The sequence below is a fragment of the Cryptomeria japonica genome, chromosome 5, assembly GCF_030272615.1.
Source record: "Cryptomeria japonica chromosome 5, Sugi_1.0, whole genome shotgun sequence".
NCBI lineage: Eukaryota > Viridiplantae > Streptophyta > Pinopsida > Cupressales > Cupressaceae > Cryptomeria > Cryptomeria japonica.
The window spans coordinates 912,027,416-912,052,091 of NC_081409.1; the positions used below are offsets into that span (position 1 = coordinate 912,027,416).

Sequence of the window (24,676 nt, forward strand, 5' to 3'; positions counted from 1 at the left end):
TCTCCCCTATTTCGCTGAACAATTGCCCGACATCTTCATGCGAAGGTTGCTCTTCATTCTTCTCGGTCTCATGAGTTTCGTCTATCTTTTGTTCTCCCTCGACGGTGGAGTCATCCTTGGCTGAATTGAGGAGTAGCAACTCGTGGCGGCTCTGTTGGGTAGGTTCATGCATTTCGATCCCCTGGGTGGATGGGATTTCTCCTTCTTCTATTTGGTTACCCAGCTCGGCCAACCCGAGGGGTCCTAGCTCAGTGTCCAATACATCAGGCGCAGGAGGATCATTGGCCTCAAATGCATTGATGTCGCTCTGGGAGGGCGGAGCAGGTATGCAATCCAATTCTATAACATCGTCGGATGAACTGGGATCTTTTGAGGATGAAGTGACCTCTGGCCTCTTTATCGGAATCTTCTCCCTTCTTGTTCTTTTGGACGTCCGAGTTCCTCTGCAAGCCTTAGCCTTCTTTCTTTTCTCCGGTTTCTCAGTTCTTTCCCCGGGTGCACTAGACGTTCCTTCGTCTTCTGAAGACTGAGAATCGAGACTGCCCATTAAATGGTAAGTGAACTGGACTCCCTCATGAACTAGCCTCTCGATTTGCTGATGTAACCACTGATCTGTGTACCTTGCTGGGGCTACCATAACTGCTTCGAAATCTGTGATTGGGTCCTGGGACCAATCAACACCTGGCAAGAGATGTCGTACTGCTTCAAATTCTCGGACCTGGAGGCAATTTCTTGAGTCTATGAGCTAATCTGGGACCCGACGATATTCAAAGAGTCGCATCTGCTGCACACTCAACCTAGAATATTCCCGTCGCCTGACCTCGTAGTCATCAGAGCAATTTTTCCAATAGTCCTCAACTAACTCCTTTGCTCTATATCTTCGACCATAGGCTCTTTTCGCTAGATTATCATGATCGAAGTATTTTCGTGGGAAATGGTCCTGTAGGCCATAAGAAGCCAACTCTGCAAGGGACTCCTCTGCTAGGGTAGGGGTCCTCAAATGGACATCATGGCTGCCTATGATCATAGAAAATGCGAATCCAGCCTGCTTGCTTTCTCGAAGTAAGACGCCGGCGGGGCGTGACTGCCTTGCCACCTCCATAAGGATTACTTTGTCGGTTGGATACCGTGGAAGTCGGAGGGGAGCGCCATCGAAGCTAGCTATTCGGATGTAGGAAAACCTTGGGAACTGAATGAACCAGGCTCCATACCTCTGCACTAAAGTAGTAGCTTGCTCCGAGAGCCTTATGTGTAACCCTCCCTGCATTAGCCTAACCAGGTGCATTGTGAAGGTGTCATTGATGCGTTCATACTGACCAACCGCGTAAGCCGGGCTGTTCTTTTCCCTCTGAGCTATATCCTGGTAGTGCAGTTGTGGGTAACAATCATAGACTTTCACCTGACCGGGCCCATTCCCGATTTCACCTTTCATTATCAATCCTGGTAGTGGTTGGTTCTTGGCGAACATGTAGACCAAATAAGAGGTCATGGTGAAGTACATCTTCGTTTCAAGCTCAATCAGCTGAGTGTGGATGTTATCGCTTATGATCTGGGCCCAGTCAAACTTAGACTTTCCGGCGAAGACCTGCTCTGTAAAATAGAACATCCATTCCTCAAAGTAGCTGGACTTAGGAAGTCCCATGACTTGGCTGAGTAGGGTGACCATATCCCCATGTTCATTATGAAAATCACTCCTGGGGGTCTTTTTCACAATCCTGGTGCTCGAAGGCCTTTTATCCTTGAACCATTCTTCGTTGATCAGTGCTTTGCATCGGGCCGGATTCATATCATATGCCCCTTGTGCTTCGTCTATGGTTGTAGCTGTGGGATTATTTGGAAGGGGATGTCAAATGCATCACCAATAGCCTTCGGGGAGAAGTCGGCAATAGTCATATTCTCCAGAAGCACTAGTCTGGACTTTGGTTCATAATGTCGAGCAACCTCCATTACTAATTCATAGTTCTGTATCGCTGGAGGAAAACCTGCCGCTTGGGCGATGCCACTTTCCACCATCTGCCTAGGCCTGCCGTATGCGTTGGGTGAGAAGACCCGATTCCTGAAGTCCTGAATATCAATATGGCCAAGGTCGGTATCACCAATGTTGTCCCAGACGCTCTGAACTTTCGACTCCCTCAATCCTCCCCTCTGATACTGATACTTCATCTTTTCAACCTTACGCTGGATATCTGATTTGGAGGCTCGTGAGGTTTCGGCTGTTGCGGGAGTTTTTGATGATTCTACTGCTGATTTAGGCATTTATCCTGCACAGCCGAACGCGGATTATGAGATGATATAAGAAAGGTAATGCGGGTTAGATAACGCAACAAGTGCTCCAGCAGGCCGGGATTAATTTAAAGTTTAGTTTGGACACGGAGCAATACTTCTAGCTAACAGCTTGATCAACTTTAACCGCAGCATATTCATGAAGATTCTTATCACTTTTGGATTTTGGATTAACTTTAACATAGACAGCATGAAAAATTTTCCAAGTTTAGAAAAGAGACGCAATTTTGGTGAAGCTTTAGGAGTGAATTCTGAATTTTCGAGCGCTTTGAACAAGGTTTATGAGCAAAAGAGATGCAAATTTCAAGAATTCAAGCAATGCGATCAAATTTCACACATTCGCCCATTAAGCATTTTTCAAAGGATCATACGCGACAAAGCGTTCTTACCTGACAGGAGCGGATGGCGAGAGATTACCCAACCTCGTCGCATGAAATGAACGGACGATCCTGCAAAGTTTGAATTCAACGGTTATCTCTTCGTTCTAAATTTTCGCGGTTGCTGGACAAAGAGAATTTATCATTTTGAATAGTTTTCTCTCTTACCCTGGGTAATTGGCAATCTAAGTTCAAATGATCAGGAGGATTTAACGCAACATTTTACCTTCTTGCTTTCGGACTTTGGATGGTTTTTAAATTCTGAACTACGTTTTCTTCCTTGGAAGTCCTGCAAATTTCGCGCCTTCTACTTCGCGATTTGCACACCTATGGCGAATTTCGGAGCTGGGAGGCTCTTGCTACCTCGGAGATGTTCTCGGATTTCAGGTGGCTTCGCCCAAAACTTCGGATTTGGACACTATACCCGCAGCTTTTGTTGGATGCTTGTCGATATCCAAAGGAAGAGGTTTTAGCGGTTTTACAAAAAACCGCGGAGGACCTGGAGAGTTTGCCAATAGAACTTCGAAGCTGGAATGAGTTTGCAAGCTGCGCGAACTCCTTTAACCATGCCGTCCTTCGCGCTTTTCGCGACTTTTGGAATTACAACACCTCTATTCGCAAAAAAAAAATCGGAGCTGGAATGAGTTCTCGCGATTTTCAGACTAAATGCGTCCCTTTAAAATGTTTCGCGTTTTCTTCATTTGCCTTTTAGGGTCCGAATTTGAGGGCTTAGAGCCTTCGGAGCTGGAGGCGCTTTGGTGAATTCCGTGATGACCTCGGGGCTCGAATGGGGAAGCTCGGATTCCAAGCACTATGTTGCCTTAAGCGTCCGAAGTGTATTTTGCCAATACTTCGGAGCACTCGACCCTTGTATTCGTCGCGATTTCGGAGCTAGAGGCGTTCGTTTAAATGCTTTGCACACTTTCCACTTTAATCCCAAGGGTCCGAAAAAAGAGAACTTAAGTGATTTCGGGCGATTTCGGACCTAAACGCGCTTTCGCGACTTCGCCCTTTCCACCATCTAATTTAACTTCCAGATCCAAATTTCGCGCTTTAAGTGATTTTCAGGGTTGGAAGGGGTCTGCAAAATTTCGCACTGCATATCCCTTTCGAAATTGCTCTAGGGTCCGAATTTGAGGTGTTTTAGCGATTTCGGACCTCGAGACCCCCTTTTAAATATTTCGCGCTTTATACCTTTCTTTCATTTTCGCATTGAGGTCCGAAGACAGGAACTCAAGTGACTTTCGGGGCTTAGGAGTTTTGAAAACATTTCACGTTTTTAAGTGATCTTCTAAAAATTCACTCCAAGGTCCGAAAATGGGTGCATTAAAGATTTTCGGATCTTGACATGTTCGGCAAGTTCTAAAAGAAACTTCGGGCCTAGGGGATAACCTTGCAAACTTGATACACTTTCCCACTTACCCCCCAGGGTCCGAAAATGGGCATTCAAGGCGAACTTCAAATCCAAACGTGCCTCTCACAAACCCCAGTTTCGCCCCAAGGTCGGAATTTGAGTGCTTTTAAGTGATTTTGGACCTAGGGTTACCTTTGCAACGTTTAAAAGCACTTCTGCATTGTTTTCGGACCAAGTAGGAAACATCAGACTCCGAAATTCTCGCCCCATGGTCCGAAATTAGGCCCCCTAGGGCGATTTTGGCAATTTTAACTTAGTGAAGTTGCTCGGACCTCAGACCAGCCCTTTGCTGGACTTCACAAATTTAGTTCTAGGAGGCCTCAGAATACCAAGGCACTTGGCTAGGCAACTCGGTCGTTCGTTGGCAGGCGAAAAACATCTCTCGCTCAAATCTCATAAACATCGCGGTGACAATCCTTATGCAGTTGGCCTCACAGCTCTGGTGCGAAAAATGTCGACTTTGGTCTTCGTGCGACCCTTAGGCGCACTGCTCTTGCTTGGCGGGCTCCGCCAATTCTTACCACCTTACGCCTATCTAAGGCGATTCTCAAAACTTCGAACAAAGCTCTTGGCATTCACGCCCGAGAGCTAGGCTAGCCGGGAAGACGCATCGGCTCACTACTTCAACGTCAATCAGCTTACGGATTGGTCACGAACTCGCTTGAAGAGACGCGAGAAACTTGGCTCGGAACCTCAAGACAACGACCGAAAGCTCAAAACAGGAAAGGGGACCCTGTCGGCGACAGGGAGCGTGTGCAACGCACAACAGGTTGCTTCGAGGAATGAATGCCTCCTAGCCTTGGCATTGCTTCTTGCTTGAAAGATAGCAACTAGTGGTGATTTAGTGTAGTTGTGAGAGTTTGTAGTGGGGATTGCATTGTAGCTTGAGTTGTGCTTGAAGTTCAGTTATTTGCATTTCATTTCATTTTCGGGAGTCGCAGTTAGCAGGGCAGATTTGTAGTTTCACTCATATATTTCAAAATAAAAACATATTCATTTTGGGTATTGCATATTTCCTCTTGTTTTGGCTGGGCGCTCCTTTGTGCAAATTTGCAGATTCTAATATGAAGTGTTTTATTTTATAGAGAAGAATCGCCATTCTTGCCTGGCGTCACTGCTGGGAATTGCCTTGGGGTTCGTGATAAATAATCTGTTGGGTTAATATCTGATTTCTTGGTATTGGTTGGGTCGCTTCCTTCATAGGAAGCCATTGCTTTTGGTTTTGGGTCATTCAGACTAGTATTGAGAGAGTAATGAGCATTTTAGTGATTCCATGTGTTGCTGATTAAGCATTTCACGTGCAGGTCTGTCATAAATCAGAATATTAAGATTGATCCTTGAGTAGAATTTCTTGGACTTATCATTTTTGTTAAGCCCGGGAGAGCCTTCTATATTGTTACAGCATTGTATAGTCTTAATCCTATGATCTTGGCAAGCATTTACTATCATATTGTAAGCTGAACAGTAGTACTGGCAGCATTTCTTCTCATTTTCATTTCACGCTTGTTATTTACATTTAATTCCATTTCTAAGTTCTTAGCATCTCCGCCATATGGTAGCTCCATTCCCACCCTGGGTTTGAAAGCACATGCTTGGTGTCGAGTTTTCCTTTCAGCAGTTGTAATTGTAAAGATCCTCTGACCATATGTTAGTCCATCTTGGGCACATTCTTGGTTAGAGTTGCTTTCAGCATGCACCAAGATCCTTTGACCATATGTTAGTCCATCTTGGGCACATTCTTGGTTAGAGTTATTTTCATAATGCTTTAAGACCCTCTGACCATATGCTCACGCCTTGCCCAACCCAGGATCCTGGTGTACATTCTTGGTTAGAGTTGTTTTCCGCATTGTTTTGGTTTAAGTGCTAACCCTAACGGATGTGTGTTGCATTACTCTTTGTAATTGAAAAATTGAAAAAAATTAGTCGTAGGGCATTCATTTGTCTTTTTATTTCTTCACTCGTCCCAGGGCATGCTCTAGCATCATGCCTATCTATTCCTGTAAGGTGGTATTTGAGGTGGTTGATGCCTTCATGAAGTATTCTCTCACACTTTATGCATATAATTGACCCAGGATCGGGTCCCTCATAGGCATACCTCCATGCCCCATCTCTAGCACCTCTAGGACGGGTGCCTATATATCCAGATGGGCATGGATCTAGTGGCCATTGCTCCCTTGCCATGATTAATGCTTACTTAACCTACACATACAAAGTGAAAAAAAAAATTAACATTTTAGTTAAACAATTTAGAACTAAGCAAACTATCTACATTAGTTTAAATAAATTTAGACATCATTCGAAGTTTTTTTTTTTTAAAAATAGGGTTTGAATTTTTTTTTGAAAACTAGATTCTTCAAAAAAATTGTGAAAATTCAACAAAACTTGTGTTAAATCTTGTGTAAATAACTTAGAAATGATTTAGACTACCTAGGAATCATTTGTAATCAATCTAAATGCAACAAAAAATAAACAAATTGTTTTAAAAAAGCATAGAAAAAAATAAAAAAACTTACCTGGGAATCTGATTTTCCCTTCAAATCCCCTTCAAATCCACTTGGAATCACCCAATAGTGAGTTTCCCCCTTCTCAGCCCAAAACCATACCAAAAAACAAAAAATGACTGTATTTTTTGCCGTTTTCGGCTGTTAAGAGTTTTTGGCAAAAACTCGGCGAGTTTCCCTGGCGAGTAGAAGTCATTACTACTCGCCAGGTCCAAAAAATTGGTGAGTTTTTGTCACTCGCCGAGTTTTCGGCGAGTGTGTCATCTATGCTTACAAAATCCATTCCCATTTGCCATCCTCTGTTAGGTGGTTGTACTAGATGTATGTTATATGTATGGTATTAGATTTTGGTTTTAAAAGGAAGAAGAAACATCGATTTGATCATGTTGGATGGGATCATACACTGTCAGAATCTTCAGCCCTCTCCTTTAATTTCTACCAAAGATCATGGGCAGTGATACAAATTTGTGATTGACATTGATGAAATCCAAAATGGCAGAAAAATGTTGCATCCTCTGTCATGAAGAACTACGGAAGTGTTGTGAATATCAAGATTGCACACCTTTGTGCAAAGACAATTTTGTATTTGAGTATAAGGATCTAGGTCCTTTACTACAGATTGTATCTCACACTTTTTCTCCATGCTTAGAGTACTTTCCATGATTACAAAATGTTGAAAGAATATAATGAAAAGTAATCAATGAGAAGTGAATCAACACTATTATCGTCATTTTCATGCTTTGAATTGTACTTGTAGGAATGATTGGAATGCTTCTCTTCATAAAGCTTCAAATACCTCAAGGTAACTATCTCCATTTATTCTTTAAGTGTGATGAAGTGACAACTTGGTGATTACGTCTATGGTGTTCATGTTGGCCTCTTTTAAATTCGCCATATACAAACTAGAATTCTTTGTCTTATGATTACCAATTAAGCCATCATCAAAGTTATTGGAACAAGGGAATTCAAATGTTTCTTGGTCAACCTCCATGTAATTGATGTGTATCATTATGTAGTTTTATTGATAATCTTGCAATTCCTCCATATGGGGGGTCACTTTAGATAAATCATTCTTCACAAAGCATCATATAGTCCAACCATTTCCATACATTGCAAATCATTATTATAGGGTCCAATTACTTCAGAAAATTGGGTGAATGTTTCTTGGACATTATCTGCAATTATGGATACATCTTCAACACATAGTATCATCTCTTTTTCTTCCTTGGGTTTAGCAACTTCTTGTAGTTCTAATTTTTGATTTCCTGTTCTGCTGTCATTAAAGATTCTTTTGGAGCTTGCTCCTTGAATTCCTTCTTATTCCTTTTTCTTATGAATCCATATAGATCTCTTTTGTTGTATATTGGATCCCGTGTACCTCCAAGTACTCATCAAGGGAAACACTGTCTTTGAAATCTTCTGACAACCTTTGGTATTTGTCAATAGTTATGGGGGCCTCAATTTTGTATCATAATTCTTGAATAGGATCCATGTCCTCTTCCTTTTGTAGACCTTCAAATTTCTTTGATTAGAATGTATCCAACATTTTAGTTTTACCCCACAAGATGGTAGGATCAAAGCTCTAATACCATTTGTAATGTCGCTTTCTAGAACACTTTGTAGACTCTTCATTTGATCCTGACATGCAAGATACAATGAGAATTGAATTCATGGATTTTGTATGCTCAATGAACTTAGTATCGATGCTGTTCATAACAAGCATAAGGTTGATGCTCATAGTTGGTGGTACTTCCATGGCCAATAATTCACATACTTACAACTTCTTGCAATCAATATTTTATCACAAGTTTCATAAAAAAAAATTCTTGTAAGTTTCATTTATATCTTATAATTTCAATTTTTAATTCTACAAATCTTAACTCTATATTTTTTTAATAAATTGCCAGTTCATCTACATCTGAGAGAAATTGAAGCACTATTCCTTCATCCACTCACTAAAGTGCAATCAACTACACTCAAAAAAGGCGTAAGACTCAATGTATGTGCGTTCAAACTTGCATCTCCTTTCAAACAAAGAAAGTGCCTACATAGAAGGGGACACAAAGAAGTGGATATCAAGCCAGAACATATTGACTTGGATGCTTCCACTTCCCACCTTACTACAATTGATGTTGAAGACGAGCCAACTATTCAGCATGAGAGTGTCAGTAGCACTGTTTGTGGTTCTTCTAATTTACCAATACCTACACTATCTAATATGGTTAGTGATGATAACATTTTTTTTTATATTAATAATAGAGTACAAAACAGAGATATTACATTAGGAGCAGGAGCTCCAGCTGTCCAACATATCTAGATACTACATAACTTCCTGAAGCTAGTAACCATGATAAGAGATGATGACATTTTTGAAAACCAATATGATGATGCTTGATCAGTGATGGCTGATTTTTGACACTTTGTCATCATTATTTTTTAATTTTAATATATAATATAGATCATGACATTTGAGTTTGACTAATTGAAATTGTAACAATTTTTATTTGTGTGGTGATATGATGCTATGTGTGGTACTTTGAACTCAATTACTGCTGCAAATATGTATGTTTCTTATTGTTATGTGTTTTGTATGGACAAACCTAGCTCCAAATCTTTTGTTGACCAAACCCACAAACCAAACTCTTGAACCCAAACCCCAACCAATACCAAGACTATTTGCTTAGCTTTTATTTATTCTACAAAAATTGTTTACCATGTATATTCTACCTCTTTTGCCTAGGGTACATCTTTCGACGATATTCACCAATCATTTCCCTGATTCCTCCAGCTAATATTTGACTACATGACCAAAAGTGATACATGGGCAGTTTCTCTGTCATATCTACAGATTGCTTTGTTTTGAAGGCTGAAGGTCCGATAATCATTCTAATACAGGAAATGGCTGATAAACACGACATTGAGGAGATAACAGCAATTATATAGACCTGCCATACTGCAAGTTTAGTTGCCTTCCAAAATTAACCACAAAGTGCATATGAAGACAATACTAATGATTTAATTGGACAGGAAATGGTGTTCCAAAGGAGATACCAAACAAAGTGGTAACCTTATGGAGTGTCCCTGATGAAGCAAAAATTGTTTCATAGAACTAATCACTCTCCAGTCTTTATGGCCATGGACCAAATTGCCAGTTGGAACCTTTTCAATTGCAAAAATTACTTTTTCTTAAAAAAATGGAAAATCAGATGCATGAGGATATAAGATAGGCTGTACCTTCTATTGAGAACATCATTACCTGTCCATGCAATAAGTCCAAAGGAGAATATTTCTGATGGGTATACCTGCATAAAGAAATCCAATAAGCAACCAGTTTTCCACAAAAGTCAGTGGTGAGGCAAAAACATTCCAGTTCCCCAGAAAAATCCACTACAAAAACTATTTGGCACTCTCCTATTGCTATCAGCTCCCACTTTTCACAGTAAAACATGTCTACCGTATTTGAAAATGACAAATTATATACTTTAGAATACCTTCAAATCAATGCGGTGGCGCTGCTCTCGACCTGGATATGTGCAAAGCCCAAAATATGTATCTACTCCAGAATCAGTTCCCTGGCCATTTTTAATTTTAAAAGTTTGGATTTTCCCTTCCCCCTTACAAACTTGAGAATTCTTACAAAAACTGTAGTCTATGTAAACTATTGTTTTTCCTAACATATTTACTCAAATAGAAAATGATTCCTCTATTTCATACCAGATAAAGTTAAATATCAACCAGTTCTAAGCAATCTCAAATAAAACACCTCATAATGAAAATGAAACCCTTAAATGAGCTTGAAAAAGTCACTCCCATTGGAAAATTATTTAAAGAAGAAGTTCAACAAATGGCCCTTGTAGGATCGATATTCAGAAATGTAGTCTATAGAATTTTAACCCTACTTGCCCAGAAACTCCATTATAAGAGCATGGACTGTGTACTCATACCCACGATTCTTGCTGACCACATTTATATGTAATATAGCTGTCTACATATTCATTTACTCGCATGCCCTAATAGTTGGCATACATGTCCCCATACAGGTATGGATACCTATGTATCTCCTAGTAACCATGGTTTTACTTTTAGCACGTCACATATATAAACATGCCCAAATGTATTTCAAAAGGGATCACAATATTTTTTTAATGCAGAGATTATTCCCTAGTATCTGTTGTACATTCTCAAAGCAAATAAATCCTGTTTTTATTGGATGTTGTACCCTACTAGGAAGGAGCCATAATACATCAAAAGATTTGGATTTATATTGTTATCAACAATCATACATGGTGCAATTCGATAATTGCAAAGTATTAAAGTTGAGAAGGTAATCACACTCATTTGTTGATTTATTATTATATCTTGAGTGGTCATCCGATCAAACTCAATCTTGAATAATTGCCAAGCTGTCATATCACATATTAGTTGGGAAATTTCATTTATGTTGATATTCAAATTGTTGTTCCTTCTACATCAACTATACAATTTGTGGTGCTGCATATTTGGTGTTTTGTTATTCTGAAAATTACCTCTACTGATTAATTTTAATTTCATCAGGGTATTATAAATAAAAAATTGTGTATGTTGCCAACATTAATGATCTAATGGTTTATCATGTATTTCAATGCAATTTTAAATAATATTGAATTAAAATTTCAATTTGTTTTGGAAGCCTTGCCTCCAATACCTACTACCATTCATTTTTAGATTTTGTAACTGCAATGTAAAGTAGTTTGGCTTCCTGCCAACTAACATTATATTTAATATTATTCATATCCTTCCATTGTATGCTCTCACCTTGCCCATTGTAATGTCCCCATTTTTGGTCATCCCAGCATCTTTGTTAGCTTCAACTTTCTTGGAGAGTGCCAACCTTTCTGAAATGAATTTCAATTAATGGTGTTGTGTTCAGGGGATCAAGCTGAGTCCATTGATGCTTTCTGGGAGCAATTTCGACAATTAGGGTGCATTCCAAACTTCTTGGAGGAATATTCTATTTATGGAAAGTATCAATTTTTAATCAATGAACTTTTTTGTATGTTGGCACATTTTGAATTCACCTTCAAGCAATTTACATATTTTCCTCAACCTGGAAGGATTTGCAAAAAGTAATTTAATAATTAAATAATTAAACATTAAGTTGTCAAAAAAGCAAAATTTAAAGGCAACGTATTTTAGTTATTTCATAAGGTGAATTATAAATGACTAAAGTGCCAAAAGAGAAAAAAATAAAGTCACTTCATAGAGAAAAAATGGATTATCAATTATAAAGCGATTTTAAATTATAATTTTAGGAAAGTTTTCAATATGGTTATTAAGAGGATAAAGAGACTCATTTGAGTCATTCTAGATTGTTCATTTTGATGAAAACCTTTTCTGGGAGTTTGGGTAGTTGTTCATCCTTTCAAACCCTAGGACAGAAACCCCTACAACAAAGATTGGTTTCGGTAATGAAAGATTTGCCCTAGTCAATTTGCAGGTTGGTAACAGATTTGTGCTGAAGGTTTTATTATTTTCACAAGTTTGCCTAGTTTGCAGGTACAGATTTGTAAAAGTTTACAAGCAATTATTGAATTTATTTGTGCTGTGTGTGTGAATGTGGGAAAGATCAAGATTATTGTGCAATGTGTGCAGAAACCTTCTTATTTATTTATTTTCAATCCCAAGCTTCCAAGAATGGTACGGTTGTCTTGGGAATAGTACAGCTAGCTGAAGGAACTACTTATTCTGTTAGAAATGATGCCAAATCTGCCCAGTTCTGAGAAATAAGCTCTATTGTTGCTGAACAACCATCAAAACCTCTGAATTTGGGCCTTTAAGACCTGATATGACGTTTCCCTTGAGTGCTGAAATGCTAGAAATGGCTGGGGTATCGTCCAACTAACCCTGGACTGAAGGTTTTCATCCTCAATCAGGCATCCACAAGCTGTACCTGCTATGGCAGACTGCTGCAGAGAAGAAAGAATGAATAATTTCCAAAACCATATTCCCCAATTTGCACATACAACCTTCTTTAAGCCTCCAATCCCTAACTCGACCTCATTTGGCATCTTTTGAAGATTCCAATGGAATCTTTTCTCCCTCCAAGAGTTCGATGGGTATGAGGGTCAGCTCCTCATTAAGTTTGGCCACCTTTTTATTATAATATAATCTCCTAGGGAGATGTGGAAGGTAACTTTTCAAATAAAGTTACTTATTAAGTCATAAAGTAACTTTTATTAACTTATGTATAATAAAGATAATTTCATAAAGTTACTTTTATTAAAAAAAATTATTAATAGAGAAAAGTAACTTATAAGGTCTTATAAGCTTTTATTATAAACTTTATTGAATAATTTCCCACCAAGCTCCAAAATTGGCTAAGTATAGCTCCTCCTGGTGAACCAAACATCTCCTAACCCATTATTTGCCTGTGGAGACGGCTAACAGGCAAATCTAAAATTCTTAAGTGATCACTGGAAAAAATGGGGACATTATAGTCCTCCCTTCCCGGGATTGCTTGCCCTCAAACAACACCAAGCAACCCGCTGCTCCACTCTGATAAAAATTCCCGAGCAAGTCAATACCTAGATCCCAAACCCAAATGAAAAATCCACGTTAGGAGCTGAAGTAGGAGAATGCGACAACACATAAGTTATCAAACATATTGTCAAACCAACACCAATCAATGTAATACACCCCTCACTCTGTCTCTATCTCCAAAATACACCTCTGAACACTTACATACTGCTGAAAATTTGGTGTAATCCTTGCCAAGTCCCAAGGTGTCAAATGATCTTTACTAGAACAGTCACTAATCTCTCTGAAACCAAGGAAGATATAATCAACAACCAACAAGGATACTGCTGTCATGTGAAGTGGAATCGATGACCAATCCACTGATGAATACCTACTACTATCATCAAGGGCACCTCTTGAGAAGTTGGCTCACTAAAAGTATTACCAATCACAACTTTATTCTCATTAAAAGAGTAAACAGCAACTGAGTTTTCAGAATTAGACAAACCTTGTCCATCATTCAATATAGGATAGTGAAGGTCACGAATATGTAGGAGATTCTTCTTAGCTTGTTGGGCTATCAATTTGGTTTGTCGTGCTCTTGCCAACCAATCTTCATTCAACCTCTGGGATTGTTCTATATCAGTTGTTCCAAAGTGCACAAAATCTGATTTACTACAAGATGCACCATTATTAGCTTCCAACCAACATGATGTCATTCCTTTAGGCTTGCCATCCGTTGAAGCTCTCAACACCACTTCCTTCCCATCCACTGAGAAATCTAACTGCATCTTATGATAATCAAATGTGTACCTACCAATGGATTGAAGCCACTGCATACCAAGAACCACATCATATTGCTCTATCGGTATTACATAGAAATCATCAGTGAAGAGATAAGTTCCAAACTGAAGGCTAAGTTGAGGAACTCTCGTAGTGTGTAATGTCCCCATTTTTTGAGGCAAAATAATTAATTAATTTAATTAATTAAGTTGTCCCAATTAATGATATCTCTTAAGGATAGCTTAATTGATTATTTTAATTAAAAGTATTAAATTAATTATTTATAAAGTTATCAAATAAATAAAAATTAGAAGGTAACTTTTTATTTAATTAAATTCATGAAGTGACTTAAATTAATATTATATCATAAAAGTCACTTAAGTGAAATAATATTATTTCTAGAAGTTTCTTGAAAGGATGGAGAAATAGTATAAAAGAAGGTCAAGTTAAGCTTCTAATCATTGAGGATTTGATATTTGCTTTGGAGTTCTTTGTGGTGAAGGAACCAGCTTGGGTTTCTACCATTATTGGTCATTGGGAATGATACCTCCCATTGATTCGCATAACTGAGGTGGTGATAGATTCCTCCGATGGGTTGCAGCTGAGAGGAAGGCATTTCAGTCTTTCTAATTGAGCTTCATTGGTGGCCATAGACCAAATTTTCTGAGGTCATCTTACATAGCAGATTGGAGATCGAATTAGGAGAATGCTTCAGATTCATGATCAATTGATATCTGCACTTTAATCAAGAGTTAGGCGATTTATTGGAGGTATTTTTGGTGGTGGTTTGGAGCAGTTGAAGGTGATTTTCAATCCAAATCGTGGTCTGCCATGGAGGGCGACCAGAGCTACCGAGTCACACATTTTCACTCATTACTCATTGCTGGTTGCTCAGAATTTTGTGGGCATTTGTTCATTCAATTCGGCTGGCCTTGGCAATCATTTTAATCATTACTTGGAAGGGAGAGAGTGCTGCATTTATCTGTTAATTCATCTGCAACTCAAGGGTTTTGGCACCATACTCTAAGTGGAACGATTTCACTATTGGAGCCTTCAAAAATTCATGTGACAACTCCTACATGGTTGTTGGGACCTACTCTTCCTTGTGGCATCAAATAACGAGGTTTTTGATCAATATTTGCACATGTAATGTCTAATTTCTAAGTACCTTATGTTCAAAAAAGTAGGGGCAGCCATTGGATACCACATAAGTCAATTAGGTCTGAGAAGCAAACAGATCTTAATGACAGCAATATTGGATATTCAGTTTGTTATTCTGAAGCATGTATGGCAAGTGTTTGTTAAAATGCTCAATTCATATTTGAGTTGCATTTGAAGGGTATTTCTTCTTGTTAGTTTGTTGCATGTCCTCTACATCAATTGCAATCAGTAAATATTAGTTTTCATCGGTGTCAATAACACGCAAAGTTATGCAAAGCCTTTTCTGTGTCAATAACACGCAAGCTTATCAGTCTGAAACTTAGAACAACAAGCCTAATGTTTGTGTCTGAATTGTTTGATATAATACTGTTGACGTGTATTTTGTACACAATCATACACAGAATAAAATACCGACAGGCATCTTATCCTCTCTTGAGAAAATAGTCTCTAACTGCTGAAGATCTGCAAAAAGGATCAGTTAGATGGACTCCAAGGTTCTTTTAGTGGGGTCTCCACGTGTGGACAAGCTTTTTAGTGGTATGATGTGATTTGCTGTTTCCTTCAAGGCGTCTTACGGATTCAAAAGCTCGAAGATTTTACTAATCTAAAAGGAACTTTCAAAAAATGGAAAAAGGACAGGGTTTAAGGAAGTCTAATCTAGCCTAACCCTATGAACGACTTAGCATGAATGAGATTTGGCAAGACTCAACCAACTTCAATTTTGCCATAAGATAACAACTCAATTGAAATTAGTGCGATCTTCTAAGGTAATAATGGTGTTCAATGCATCAAAGACCAAGGACACTACTACGAAGGTACATATCCTAGATGCGAAAATGCTTGAAGGTTAAGGACTCAAAATGTTTTCCAGTCGACCACGCAAGGCGTTCCTACAATCAGCAAGAAGCTAGTGGTTTGGATAGCGAATCCTACCAAATATCAAATCTCACACTTAGCCTTTCAAACTAACAAACTACTTTGATTGAGCGTGATTCAAGTACATCCAACAACCATAAAGATAACTCAAGAAATTTGCAACAAAACACCATAACTTCAATATTTTATTGATTTCCAAGTCATCATATACAACAATTGCTTGAATTTCTCTCTTCAAGACTCAATCTTGCTACAAAATAAAATTTGCTTCTAACTCTAACTATTATCTCTCACACTTCTTCACTATTATCTATTATCATACTATTATCAAATGAAATGAAAAATGGGGGTATAAATAGCATCCCCAGATACAATGAAAGGTCCAGATTGAAAGTAAATCAATGGACAAGATCATGACACCTAAACCCTAATTAGGGTTTATTACAAATGACCTCCTTTTTACTGAACAATATTAAATACATAGCCAAATATTAAATTTGGCACAAAAATCTAGGAGGTATCAACCAATGAGAAATAAGATGTCATGTCATCTGTAACAACCTTTCATCTAGAATCTTATTCCCTTTCCAATTCTCTTTCTTAGCATATGCAATGAATTTTGTCACGATTCCTTCGATTTCTGTGCTTGGAATCTCGGGAAGATTCTTGATACTCTCTTCTAAGTGGATAACCTGATCAAATGCATCTAGAAGAGCTGTGTCCCAAGTAGGTTCAAGTTCCTTTGTTCTATCAATCAGGAGCATGGTGGCATACATCTGATCATATTGCTCATCTGTAACATCTGCGTCCTTGCGAAAGATGATCTTGATTCTATCCTCAAATTCTTGTAAATCCACATCTGTCTCGACCTCGATCCTTCTGCCAAGAATGGTATGAAGTACCTCAAATACTCTGTCCTGGATCGGATTGATCACCTCCTCAACTTGACCACATCTAACACTGATGTCCTCAAAGAGAACACTCTTTATATGGAGTAAGGTTGACCACTGAAACAAACTGTGAGAATCACCTTCTAAGATCCTCTCTTGTGCTAAAATTCTTCTGGATGTATGTCTTATAACTTTCAAGACAGGGATGACAACGTCCTTGGTATAGGCAAATGCAGCTACTGTTGCCATCAATCTGTGAATAATCTCAAGAACTTGGATAGCCTGATGGGTGATCTTCGACATCCTTGTAACAAACTCAATGGCCACCATGTGAGATCTATCCATCCAACCACATGTACGCTGGACCAGGTTCCTGAATCTTTCTGCTTCATTGATTGATTGAAGGGGCAATGCCTGCAATGGTGATCTAACTGGATCCTGACGTCCCAAAGGTTCATTGATGTGACTGAAATATGTCCTCCATGCACCGACCTCTCTCTCAAGCTTTCTATTCTTTTCCACTTCTTCTCTAAGCTTGTCCTTCAATGCCTCAAATGTGTCGGTGGCATCATCTAAAGTCTGCTTTGCTGTGGAAGGTCCTAACTCAATAGTCTGTATATGATAGTCCTCTGCTAGGATCTCACCCTCATATTTGTCTGCTGCCGGTGTAGCTATCTGCAGTTTTCTAGATCCAGTCTCATCTTGAATCATCTTGGACATCTTTGTAGCCTTCTTCTTCTCTGTAGTCATATGTGAACGTCCTACGAGGCTCTCTAATCAATTGCACTGTCCTCGTCCTCAATTACGATCACCTTAGTCAATCTTTCCTTCAACCAATCTGGGATATTTGATCTTGTCTCTTGAACTTGAATCTCTTTATGTACCATTTCTTCTTGTCTGGGAGGAGATGTTACTTCATTATCATTATCTAAATCATAGTCTTGGAGAGATCCATCGGATGAAACATGCTGTGCCTGTCCTTCCTCCTATCTGTCATTCTGTACCATTGATTCCATGGACTCTTCCACTCGAACTGTTCTATCCTCTGGCCTGGAAGAAGTACCTGGTGTTTGATCTTTGTTGGCACCTTGCTTTTTCTTGGAAGGTTCTTTCTTTTCTGATCTTTCCTTTCTCTTCGAACCTCTCGAATGGAGATTGCCCTCACTGGCACATCGAAGGTTACCTTCACCTGAATTCCTAGGATTAGGATTGCCTTCACTAACACTGGCTCCACCTTCGGCTGGCTTTTCTTCCAAAGTAAAAGACATGGCTATGCCTTGTTCTCTCAACTTCTGATGCTGAACGTCTACCCATCTGCGAGTACAAGACAAGACTGGTGCCATCAAATCATCTAAATCCACGGCCTCGGGCTCATTCCAATTCAAACTTATTGTTTTGCTTTCTCTATCATATGAAGATTGGATGTGCCTGCCGTTGTCCTGAGCTTGGTCGGCTACTCTGTAAATCTTACATTTCCTGATGAAATCCAAAGGCAATCTAGAATGTATCTTTCGTTTCACTTTGAGATCATCTAGGAGATTCATCATAAAATCTTCAATTTGGTACTCATGTCTAAATCTTCTACCGACCGTCTCCTCTAAATGTCCATGGGGATCAAAACTATTCCTCCAAGCAAAAGATGAAAAAGGATACAAGGCTAACTCCTTCTCTGCGTCATCCATGGCTAAGACATTAGGACATACCTCAACTGAATTACCCAAAATAATAGGTACCTGAACTCCATTCTGATGTCTGTGTCTGAATGCCTTCACATATGCTGCCAACTGCCTTGTTACTTCAAGTAACACAATTCTGTCTGTCGGGTACCTCGGCAACATGTATGGAGGTAAAGGACATCCATACACTCTAATGTAAGTGAACTTGGGAAACTGAATGAACCAAGCACCGTACCTCTTGATTAACTCCTGGGCATCCTGAGATAATCTGTTGTGAATCCCTCCTTGCAACGTCCTTGTGATGTTCATCGTGAAAGTATCATTGATTAACTTGTAGTTCTTCCCTGATGGATGATGCAAGTAGGTATAGGATTCACAAACTCTGACCTCGCCGGGTCCTCTTCCAATCACTCCTCTGTGAGGTAATCCTGCGTACTCAACGCTCCTGATTAAGGCATAGATGACGTATGAACTCATGTGGAAGGACTTAGTAGCCCTGAGTCTTCTCAACTGTACGTCTAAGCAATGGCTAATTATCCTAGCCCAATGTATTGTACCCTTTCCTTGAACAATCACCTGGATGAAGTAAAACATCCATTTCTCAAAATAGAAGGTATGAGGTGCTCCTGTGACTCTGTTGAGCATGGTGATCAAATCTCTGTACTCCTCTTGGAAATCAATCCTGTGTGGTGTGTTCGGTACTTTGCTCAGACGGGGACGACTCTTGAGTAGCCAGTTCTTGTTGATTATGCTTAGGCAAGCATCTGGATCATCATCGTACACTGATCTGGCTCCTTCAATGCTCTTGTATATCATGTCCCTGTGCTCTGGAAGATGGAAGGCTTCACTTATGGCTTCCTCTGAAAGGTACGCCAAAGTGTTTCCCTCATTGGACACAATTGTCCTGGACTGTGGATTGTAGTGACGGGCACACTCGATCATCAACTCGTGGCATTGAATGGCTGGAGGAAAACCGGCCGCCTTAATGATGCCACTCTCTATTATTCTCCGGGCGACAGGTGATGGCTTGCCGATGTAAGGGACCTCTCGGAACTTCTTTGTGCTAAAGTTCCCCAAGTTGGTATCTCCAATGTTGCTCCACTTGGACACGATCTTGGTCTCCACTTCTTCGGTCTTCTGATCTTCTTTCATGAGAGCCGAGCGATTGGTGGATGCTCCCGCCTTTGGGGTCGCCATACCTACACAACATTCCATTATAAGAAATAGATTTTGCAATAAATAACGTAAATAAGAGAGATAAATTTTAGGAAACCTCATGATAAGTCTCTAGAGTTATCATTTCCTAAAATACAACGATTGAGCCAAGAGAAAATCAACTCAAAATTTCAAAATTTGAAATATGACGATGAATGAATAAAACAATAACAATTAAATCGCTATACCTCGATAGAGAGCTAACTCTAGAATGCAAAAACAAAATTTGCCTAGGCAAAATTTGAGGTATGAAGAAATCTTCAATATGATCCCCTCAAAATTGACTTCGCCACCTCTGGATAGAACGTGATCTTCAATTATCGCCCTTGACGTGGTCTCAAATGGATCTTCAAGTTCGCATAAACAAATCTCCAAGTTCGCACTTGGTGTGGTCTTCAAATTCGCCTTGGACGTGGTTTCAAATGAATCTTCAAACTCGCACCACCCTTGGTCTTCAATGTAATTCGCACTCTATATTAGCGCCACCTTTGGTATGAAATCGCACTAAGCGCGCCACCCTTGGATGAATGAAACTCGCACCACCTTTGAAGTGTCTACGCCACCTTGGATAATATTCGCACTATCTTTGCTTTCCTCAATTCGCATGTAGAAGGATAAAATAATGATGTGAAAATAATAGTTTTCACCCCCCTATATATAGCGCTTGCATCTCTCCATTTACTAAGGCCGACTTGGTAAAATATAATAATTTCAAACGATTTTTAAATGATTTTTAAATTAAATAACAAGGCCGACCTCCATATATGAGCGCTCCAATTCGATTTTTTTATTAATTAATTAACTATTAATGCCTTGCGTTTTTTTTTTTTTGCAAATTTCGATTTTAATAAAGGCAAAATAATTAATAAATGTTTAACGCCACATTAAATGCTAGTTTAAATGGATTTTCAATTTTATCGAACTTAGCATTTTAAGGAAAATTTGAAATGTTTATTTGGCGCCAAAATTATGAAAATGAAAGGGACGTACCTCATCGCTCTGGTCCCTTGGAGAGGGACAGGAGCGATTCACCATCTTTGGCATGATTCTTGCGTTTTCAACGTTCAACTCCTTCATTTCCACATCCCAAATCGATCATCTGGTGGTCCTTCGAATTTGAATTTCTTTCTTGTGCGAGCAAATGCATCTTATGACCATCATCGCCCTGGTCCCTTGGAGAGGGACAGGAGCGACCCTAAGGTTTTTGCTTGAAATTCTCCATTTTGGTACGATCCTTTCCTTGTGTCATCTTCCAGATGCCATTTAAAACCTTGTGCGTCCTTGTCTTAACGTGATTTTCAAAGAATATCATGAGTTTTGTCTAACATCGCCCTTGTCCCTTGGAGAGGGACAGGAGCGATCTCCATGTCTTCATGTTCATCTTGTATCTTTGACCTTCAAACCTTTATTGTAAGGCGAACAATATCATTGCTTGTGTCCTTTGCGCTTATTCCATTTGTCTTCATTATGTGTTTGGACGTATTAAAGGGACCATCGCCCTTGTCCCTTGGAGAGGGACAGGAGCGATCTATTATTTCTCCTTGATCTTGGCGACTTTTAAACTTCGATCTCCTTTGCAATGTCCTTCAACGTCGTCCTTCGCACTTCCTAACCTCGCTTCGCTTTGACCTTTGAAGGAACGTGAGTGTTTTGATAGGATCGCCTTGGTCCTTGTCCAAAGGACAGGAGCGATCTTGATTTTTTCACGTTCAATATGCATTTTTGACCTTCGATCTTTCATTGTGATGTTTTCCAAACGCCGTCCCTTGTCTTGCTTAACCTCGCCTTGCTTCGATTTTGGAGGAATATGAGCGCTTTTGATAGGATCGCCCTGGTCCTTGTCCAAAGGACAGGAGCGATATGAGCTTTTACCTTGATTAGCAATGTTTGGACGTTTAAAACTCTTGTATGTTATCATCAAATGATGGCTTGAACCTTGTTTATCCTTATGGAGTCTTGACTTAGCACGTACTTGAAGCAAAACGAAGGATCCAAAGCAAATCGCCCTGGTCCCTTGGAGAGGGACAGGAGCGATATGGTCCCTAAGTCAATTTTGGTGATTATTTAACGTTTGAAATCTTCATGCATCACCCTTCTACCTTTCCGTGGACCCTCTAAGACCTTGCGAAATCTTGTCCTTATGTAAATCTTGCTCAAAATGATCAATACATCTAACATCGCTCTGGTCCCTTCCTGAGGGACAGGAGCGAAGTTCATCATTATGCGCTTGTTCTTGTTTTTATCAACTTGCAATTATCTTCATTGCGTGGAATGATGTCCTTTCGACCTTCTTGGTTGCTCGAAACTTGTTTGCCTTTTGAAATTTACGCCATTATGTAGATATCGCTCTGGTCCCTTCCCATGGGACAGGAGCGATCTGGGTCTTAGAGTGTAAATCTCTTCATTGTGATGACCTTTACAACCTTGCGCTTGATGGAAATGCTCTAAAATGTCTTCGCCACCCTTTGTCTTGACTTAGATCGGTTTTAACTTGAGTGAGGAGCAAAATAATCATTGTATCGCCCTGGTCCCTTCCTGAGGGACAGGAGCGAACTTGCTCTTGTGGCCTTCATTTCACTTTGTCACCTTCCAAATTCATATTCAACGGGCTCGTCCTTCTTCACTCTATCCGTCCATGCCTTGACATCATTTGTAACTTTGCAAGAAAAGCAATTATATCAAAAATCGCTCTGGTCCCTTCCTGAGGGACAGGAGCGAACTAGGCATTTAATACTGTTATGGACGTCCCAAAAATCTTCAATTTATATTCAATGTGTTCATCTCATGTTCTCCTTTGTTTTTGAACGTAAACTTGCCTTGACCTTTGTCTGGATTTTGCAAAATGAAGGAAATCGCTCTGGTCCCTGGGAGAGGGACGAGAGCTACAAGGTACTTCGCCCTGGTCCCTTGGAGAGGGACAGGAGCGATTTAGTCAATATAGGTCATTTTCCTTCGTTTTTGCATCTCAAATTATATTCATTTGGCAAAGCATCCTCCCTTGGACGTCCTCAAATTGCTAAGTCATCAAAATCTTGCAAGGACGAAGCGAAATTTGAATCGTAGCTCCGGTCCTTCACTGAGGGACAGGAGCGATTTTCCTCCTGGAGGCATTTCTGTGCTCATGAAAATCTTCAATTTATATTCAATGGAAAGATCTCGTCGTTCTCCATCACTTCAAACGTAAAATTTGTCTGGACTCTGCAAGGATGATGAGATATTTGAAATTGAGCTCCCGTCCTTCACTGAGGGACAGGAGCGATTTTGCTCCTACAAGCCAAAATAACAAGATTTTTCACATTTTAACACTTCACGAGGCGAAAACAAATCAATTCCAATGCCCAGGATCAAAATTCAAAAAGGTCAAAATTTGGTCAAAATATTCAATCAGACAAAAAATTCACATTAACAGTCAACACTTAGACAAATTTAAGCTCTGCATGAACATTCCAATTGAAAATTAGACCATTTTGGCGAAATCATTGCATTCAAAATTTGCATTCTAGAAAAGAAGCTCAAAAGCTCTCAAAAATGACTGGATTTTGGCTTGAAAAGGCAAAATTTAAAACCCTGAGGCTTGGCCCTAAATCCAGACAACTAACTAACTAACAAAACCCTAAGAACGAAAGCGAAAACGAGCGAAAAACAAGCAAAAAGAGGGGGTCCCCATTTGCGATGGGGCGATGTGTGAAATGGTCACAACAAATACCTCGACTCATGAACATCAAGAAAGCAATCAGATTTTGGTAACAACAGGTTTAGAGGTTGTAGGACAACTGTTTGACAATATTCCTTGAGCCTATCTTCAGCATTTTAAGGCCATAATCAGTAAGGGATATTACATAGTGCAACTCAAGGTACCGCCACTAGCAGTTGTCACTCTAAAACTCTGAAAAATTGCTCAACATGTAATCCAAACTTCTCAATTGACTGAACGCCAAGGAAATTATATGTGGCACCATTATCTACCAAACAGTCCACTGACTGTCCCCTAAGAGTTTCCTTCAATCAAAAGGGGTAATACCAAGGTACTCCGGACAATGAGGCAATCATAATGTTTGCAGAAGCCAATGTATCCTCATCACCTATATCCTGCATCTGCTCATCCTCACCATCAGAAAAGACCTCTATAAGATGTGCCTTACCTTCCCCAAGGCATCTGTGACCTGGTTCCCATGGCTCCTTGCATGAGAAACACAATTTCTTCCTCCTTAATTCGTTTTGTGATTCAGGATCCATCTTAGGAGGAGGTGGTGCACTGGGTAACTGTGAAGATGAACTCTGAGATGATTTAGAACCTTCAGAAGATTTCCTGTTCTACTAAAATGTAGAAGGTGGAGGAGAGGTATCAAGGTCCAATGTAATTTGTATGGCCTCATGTAAAGTCTTAGGCTTTAAAGCCTTTACCAAACCTCGAAGTCTCTCATGTAGACCCTCAATGAAAAGCATCACTACTCGTCTGTCAGGCATCTCATGAACCATGACTGCTATGCGCTGGAACTCATTAATGTAAGCCTCTACATGTCCTGTTTGCTTCAGTATAGCTAAGTCCTTGTAATATAGTTCCACATCCTTCCTGTCAAACCTAGCAATCAGTCTCTCTGTGAACTCTGGGTAGGAGTGAATGAGAGCATGGTTCTGAGTGACAAATCCATGGTGCCACAAATCGTATGCAACTCCCTCTAAGTGTAGGACAACAAACTGAATGGCTTCATCTTCAGCCATAGGTTTCAAAGATAGGTATATGTCCAACTTATGGACCCATGCTCGTGCACTAATGGAGCCACTACCCTCAAATGTGGATAAAGTAAGCTTATCTGTGGCTTTCTTCAAATCATTATTCCACTACTGTCTGAGCCATCTATCATTTTATCCCCTCCTAGAATCTCTATGCTGCATACAGTATTGATGCAAAGAGAAAGCATCTCTGACGTGTGCTGGAAGTCGAGCCCACTCATCGCTGGCAACCATAACTATATCCTGAAAAGTCACTCTATTCTGTGGATCA

At 39.7% G+C, this 24,676-nt stretch overlaps 1 protein-coding gene across 3 annotated transcripts in view; it reads right to left on the reverse strand.

The window, feature by feature from the left end:
* Window positions 1-24,676, reverse strand: part of LOC131042942 (DNA polymerase lambda) — a 328,908-nt gene that overhangs the window by 80,510 nt on the left and 223,722 nt on the right. For all 3 annotated transcript variants that reach the window (XM_057976282.2, XM_057976281.2, XM_057976283.2), the window contains 2 exons: window positions 10,067-10,147; window positions 9,810-9,877 (listed from right to left, as the gene is read on the reverse strand). In XM_057976282.2, coding sequence (XP_057832265.1) covers window positions 9,810-9,877; window positions 10,067-10,147 — 149 coding nt within the window. The remainder of the gene's footprint in view (window positions 1-9,809; window positions 9,878-10,066; window positions 10,148-24,676) is intronic.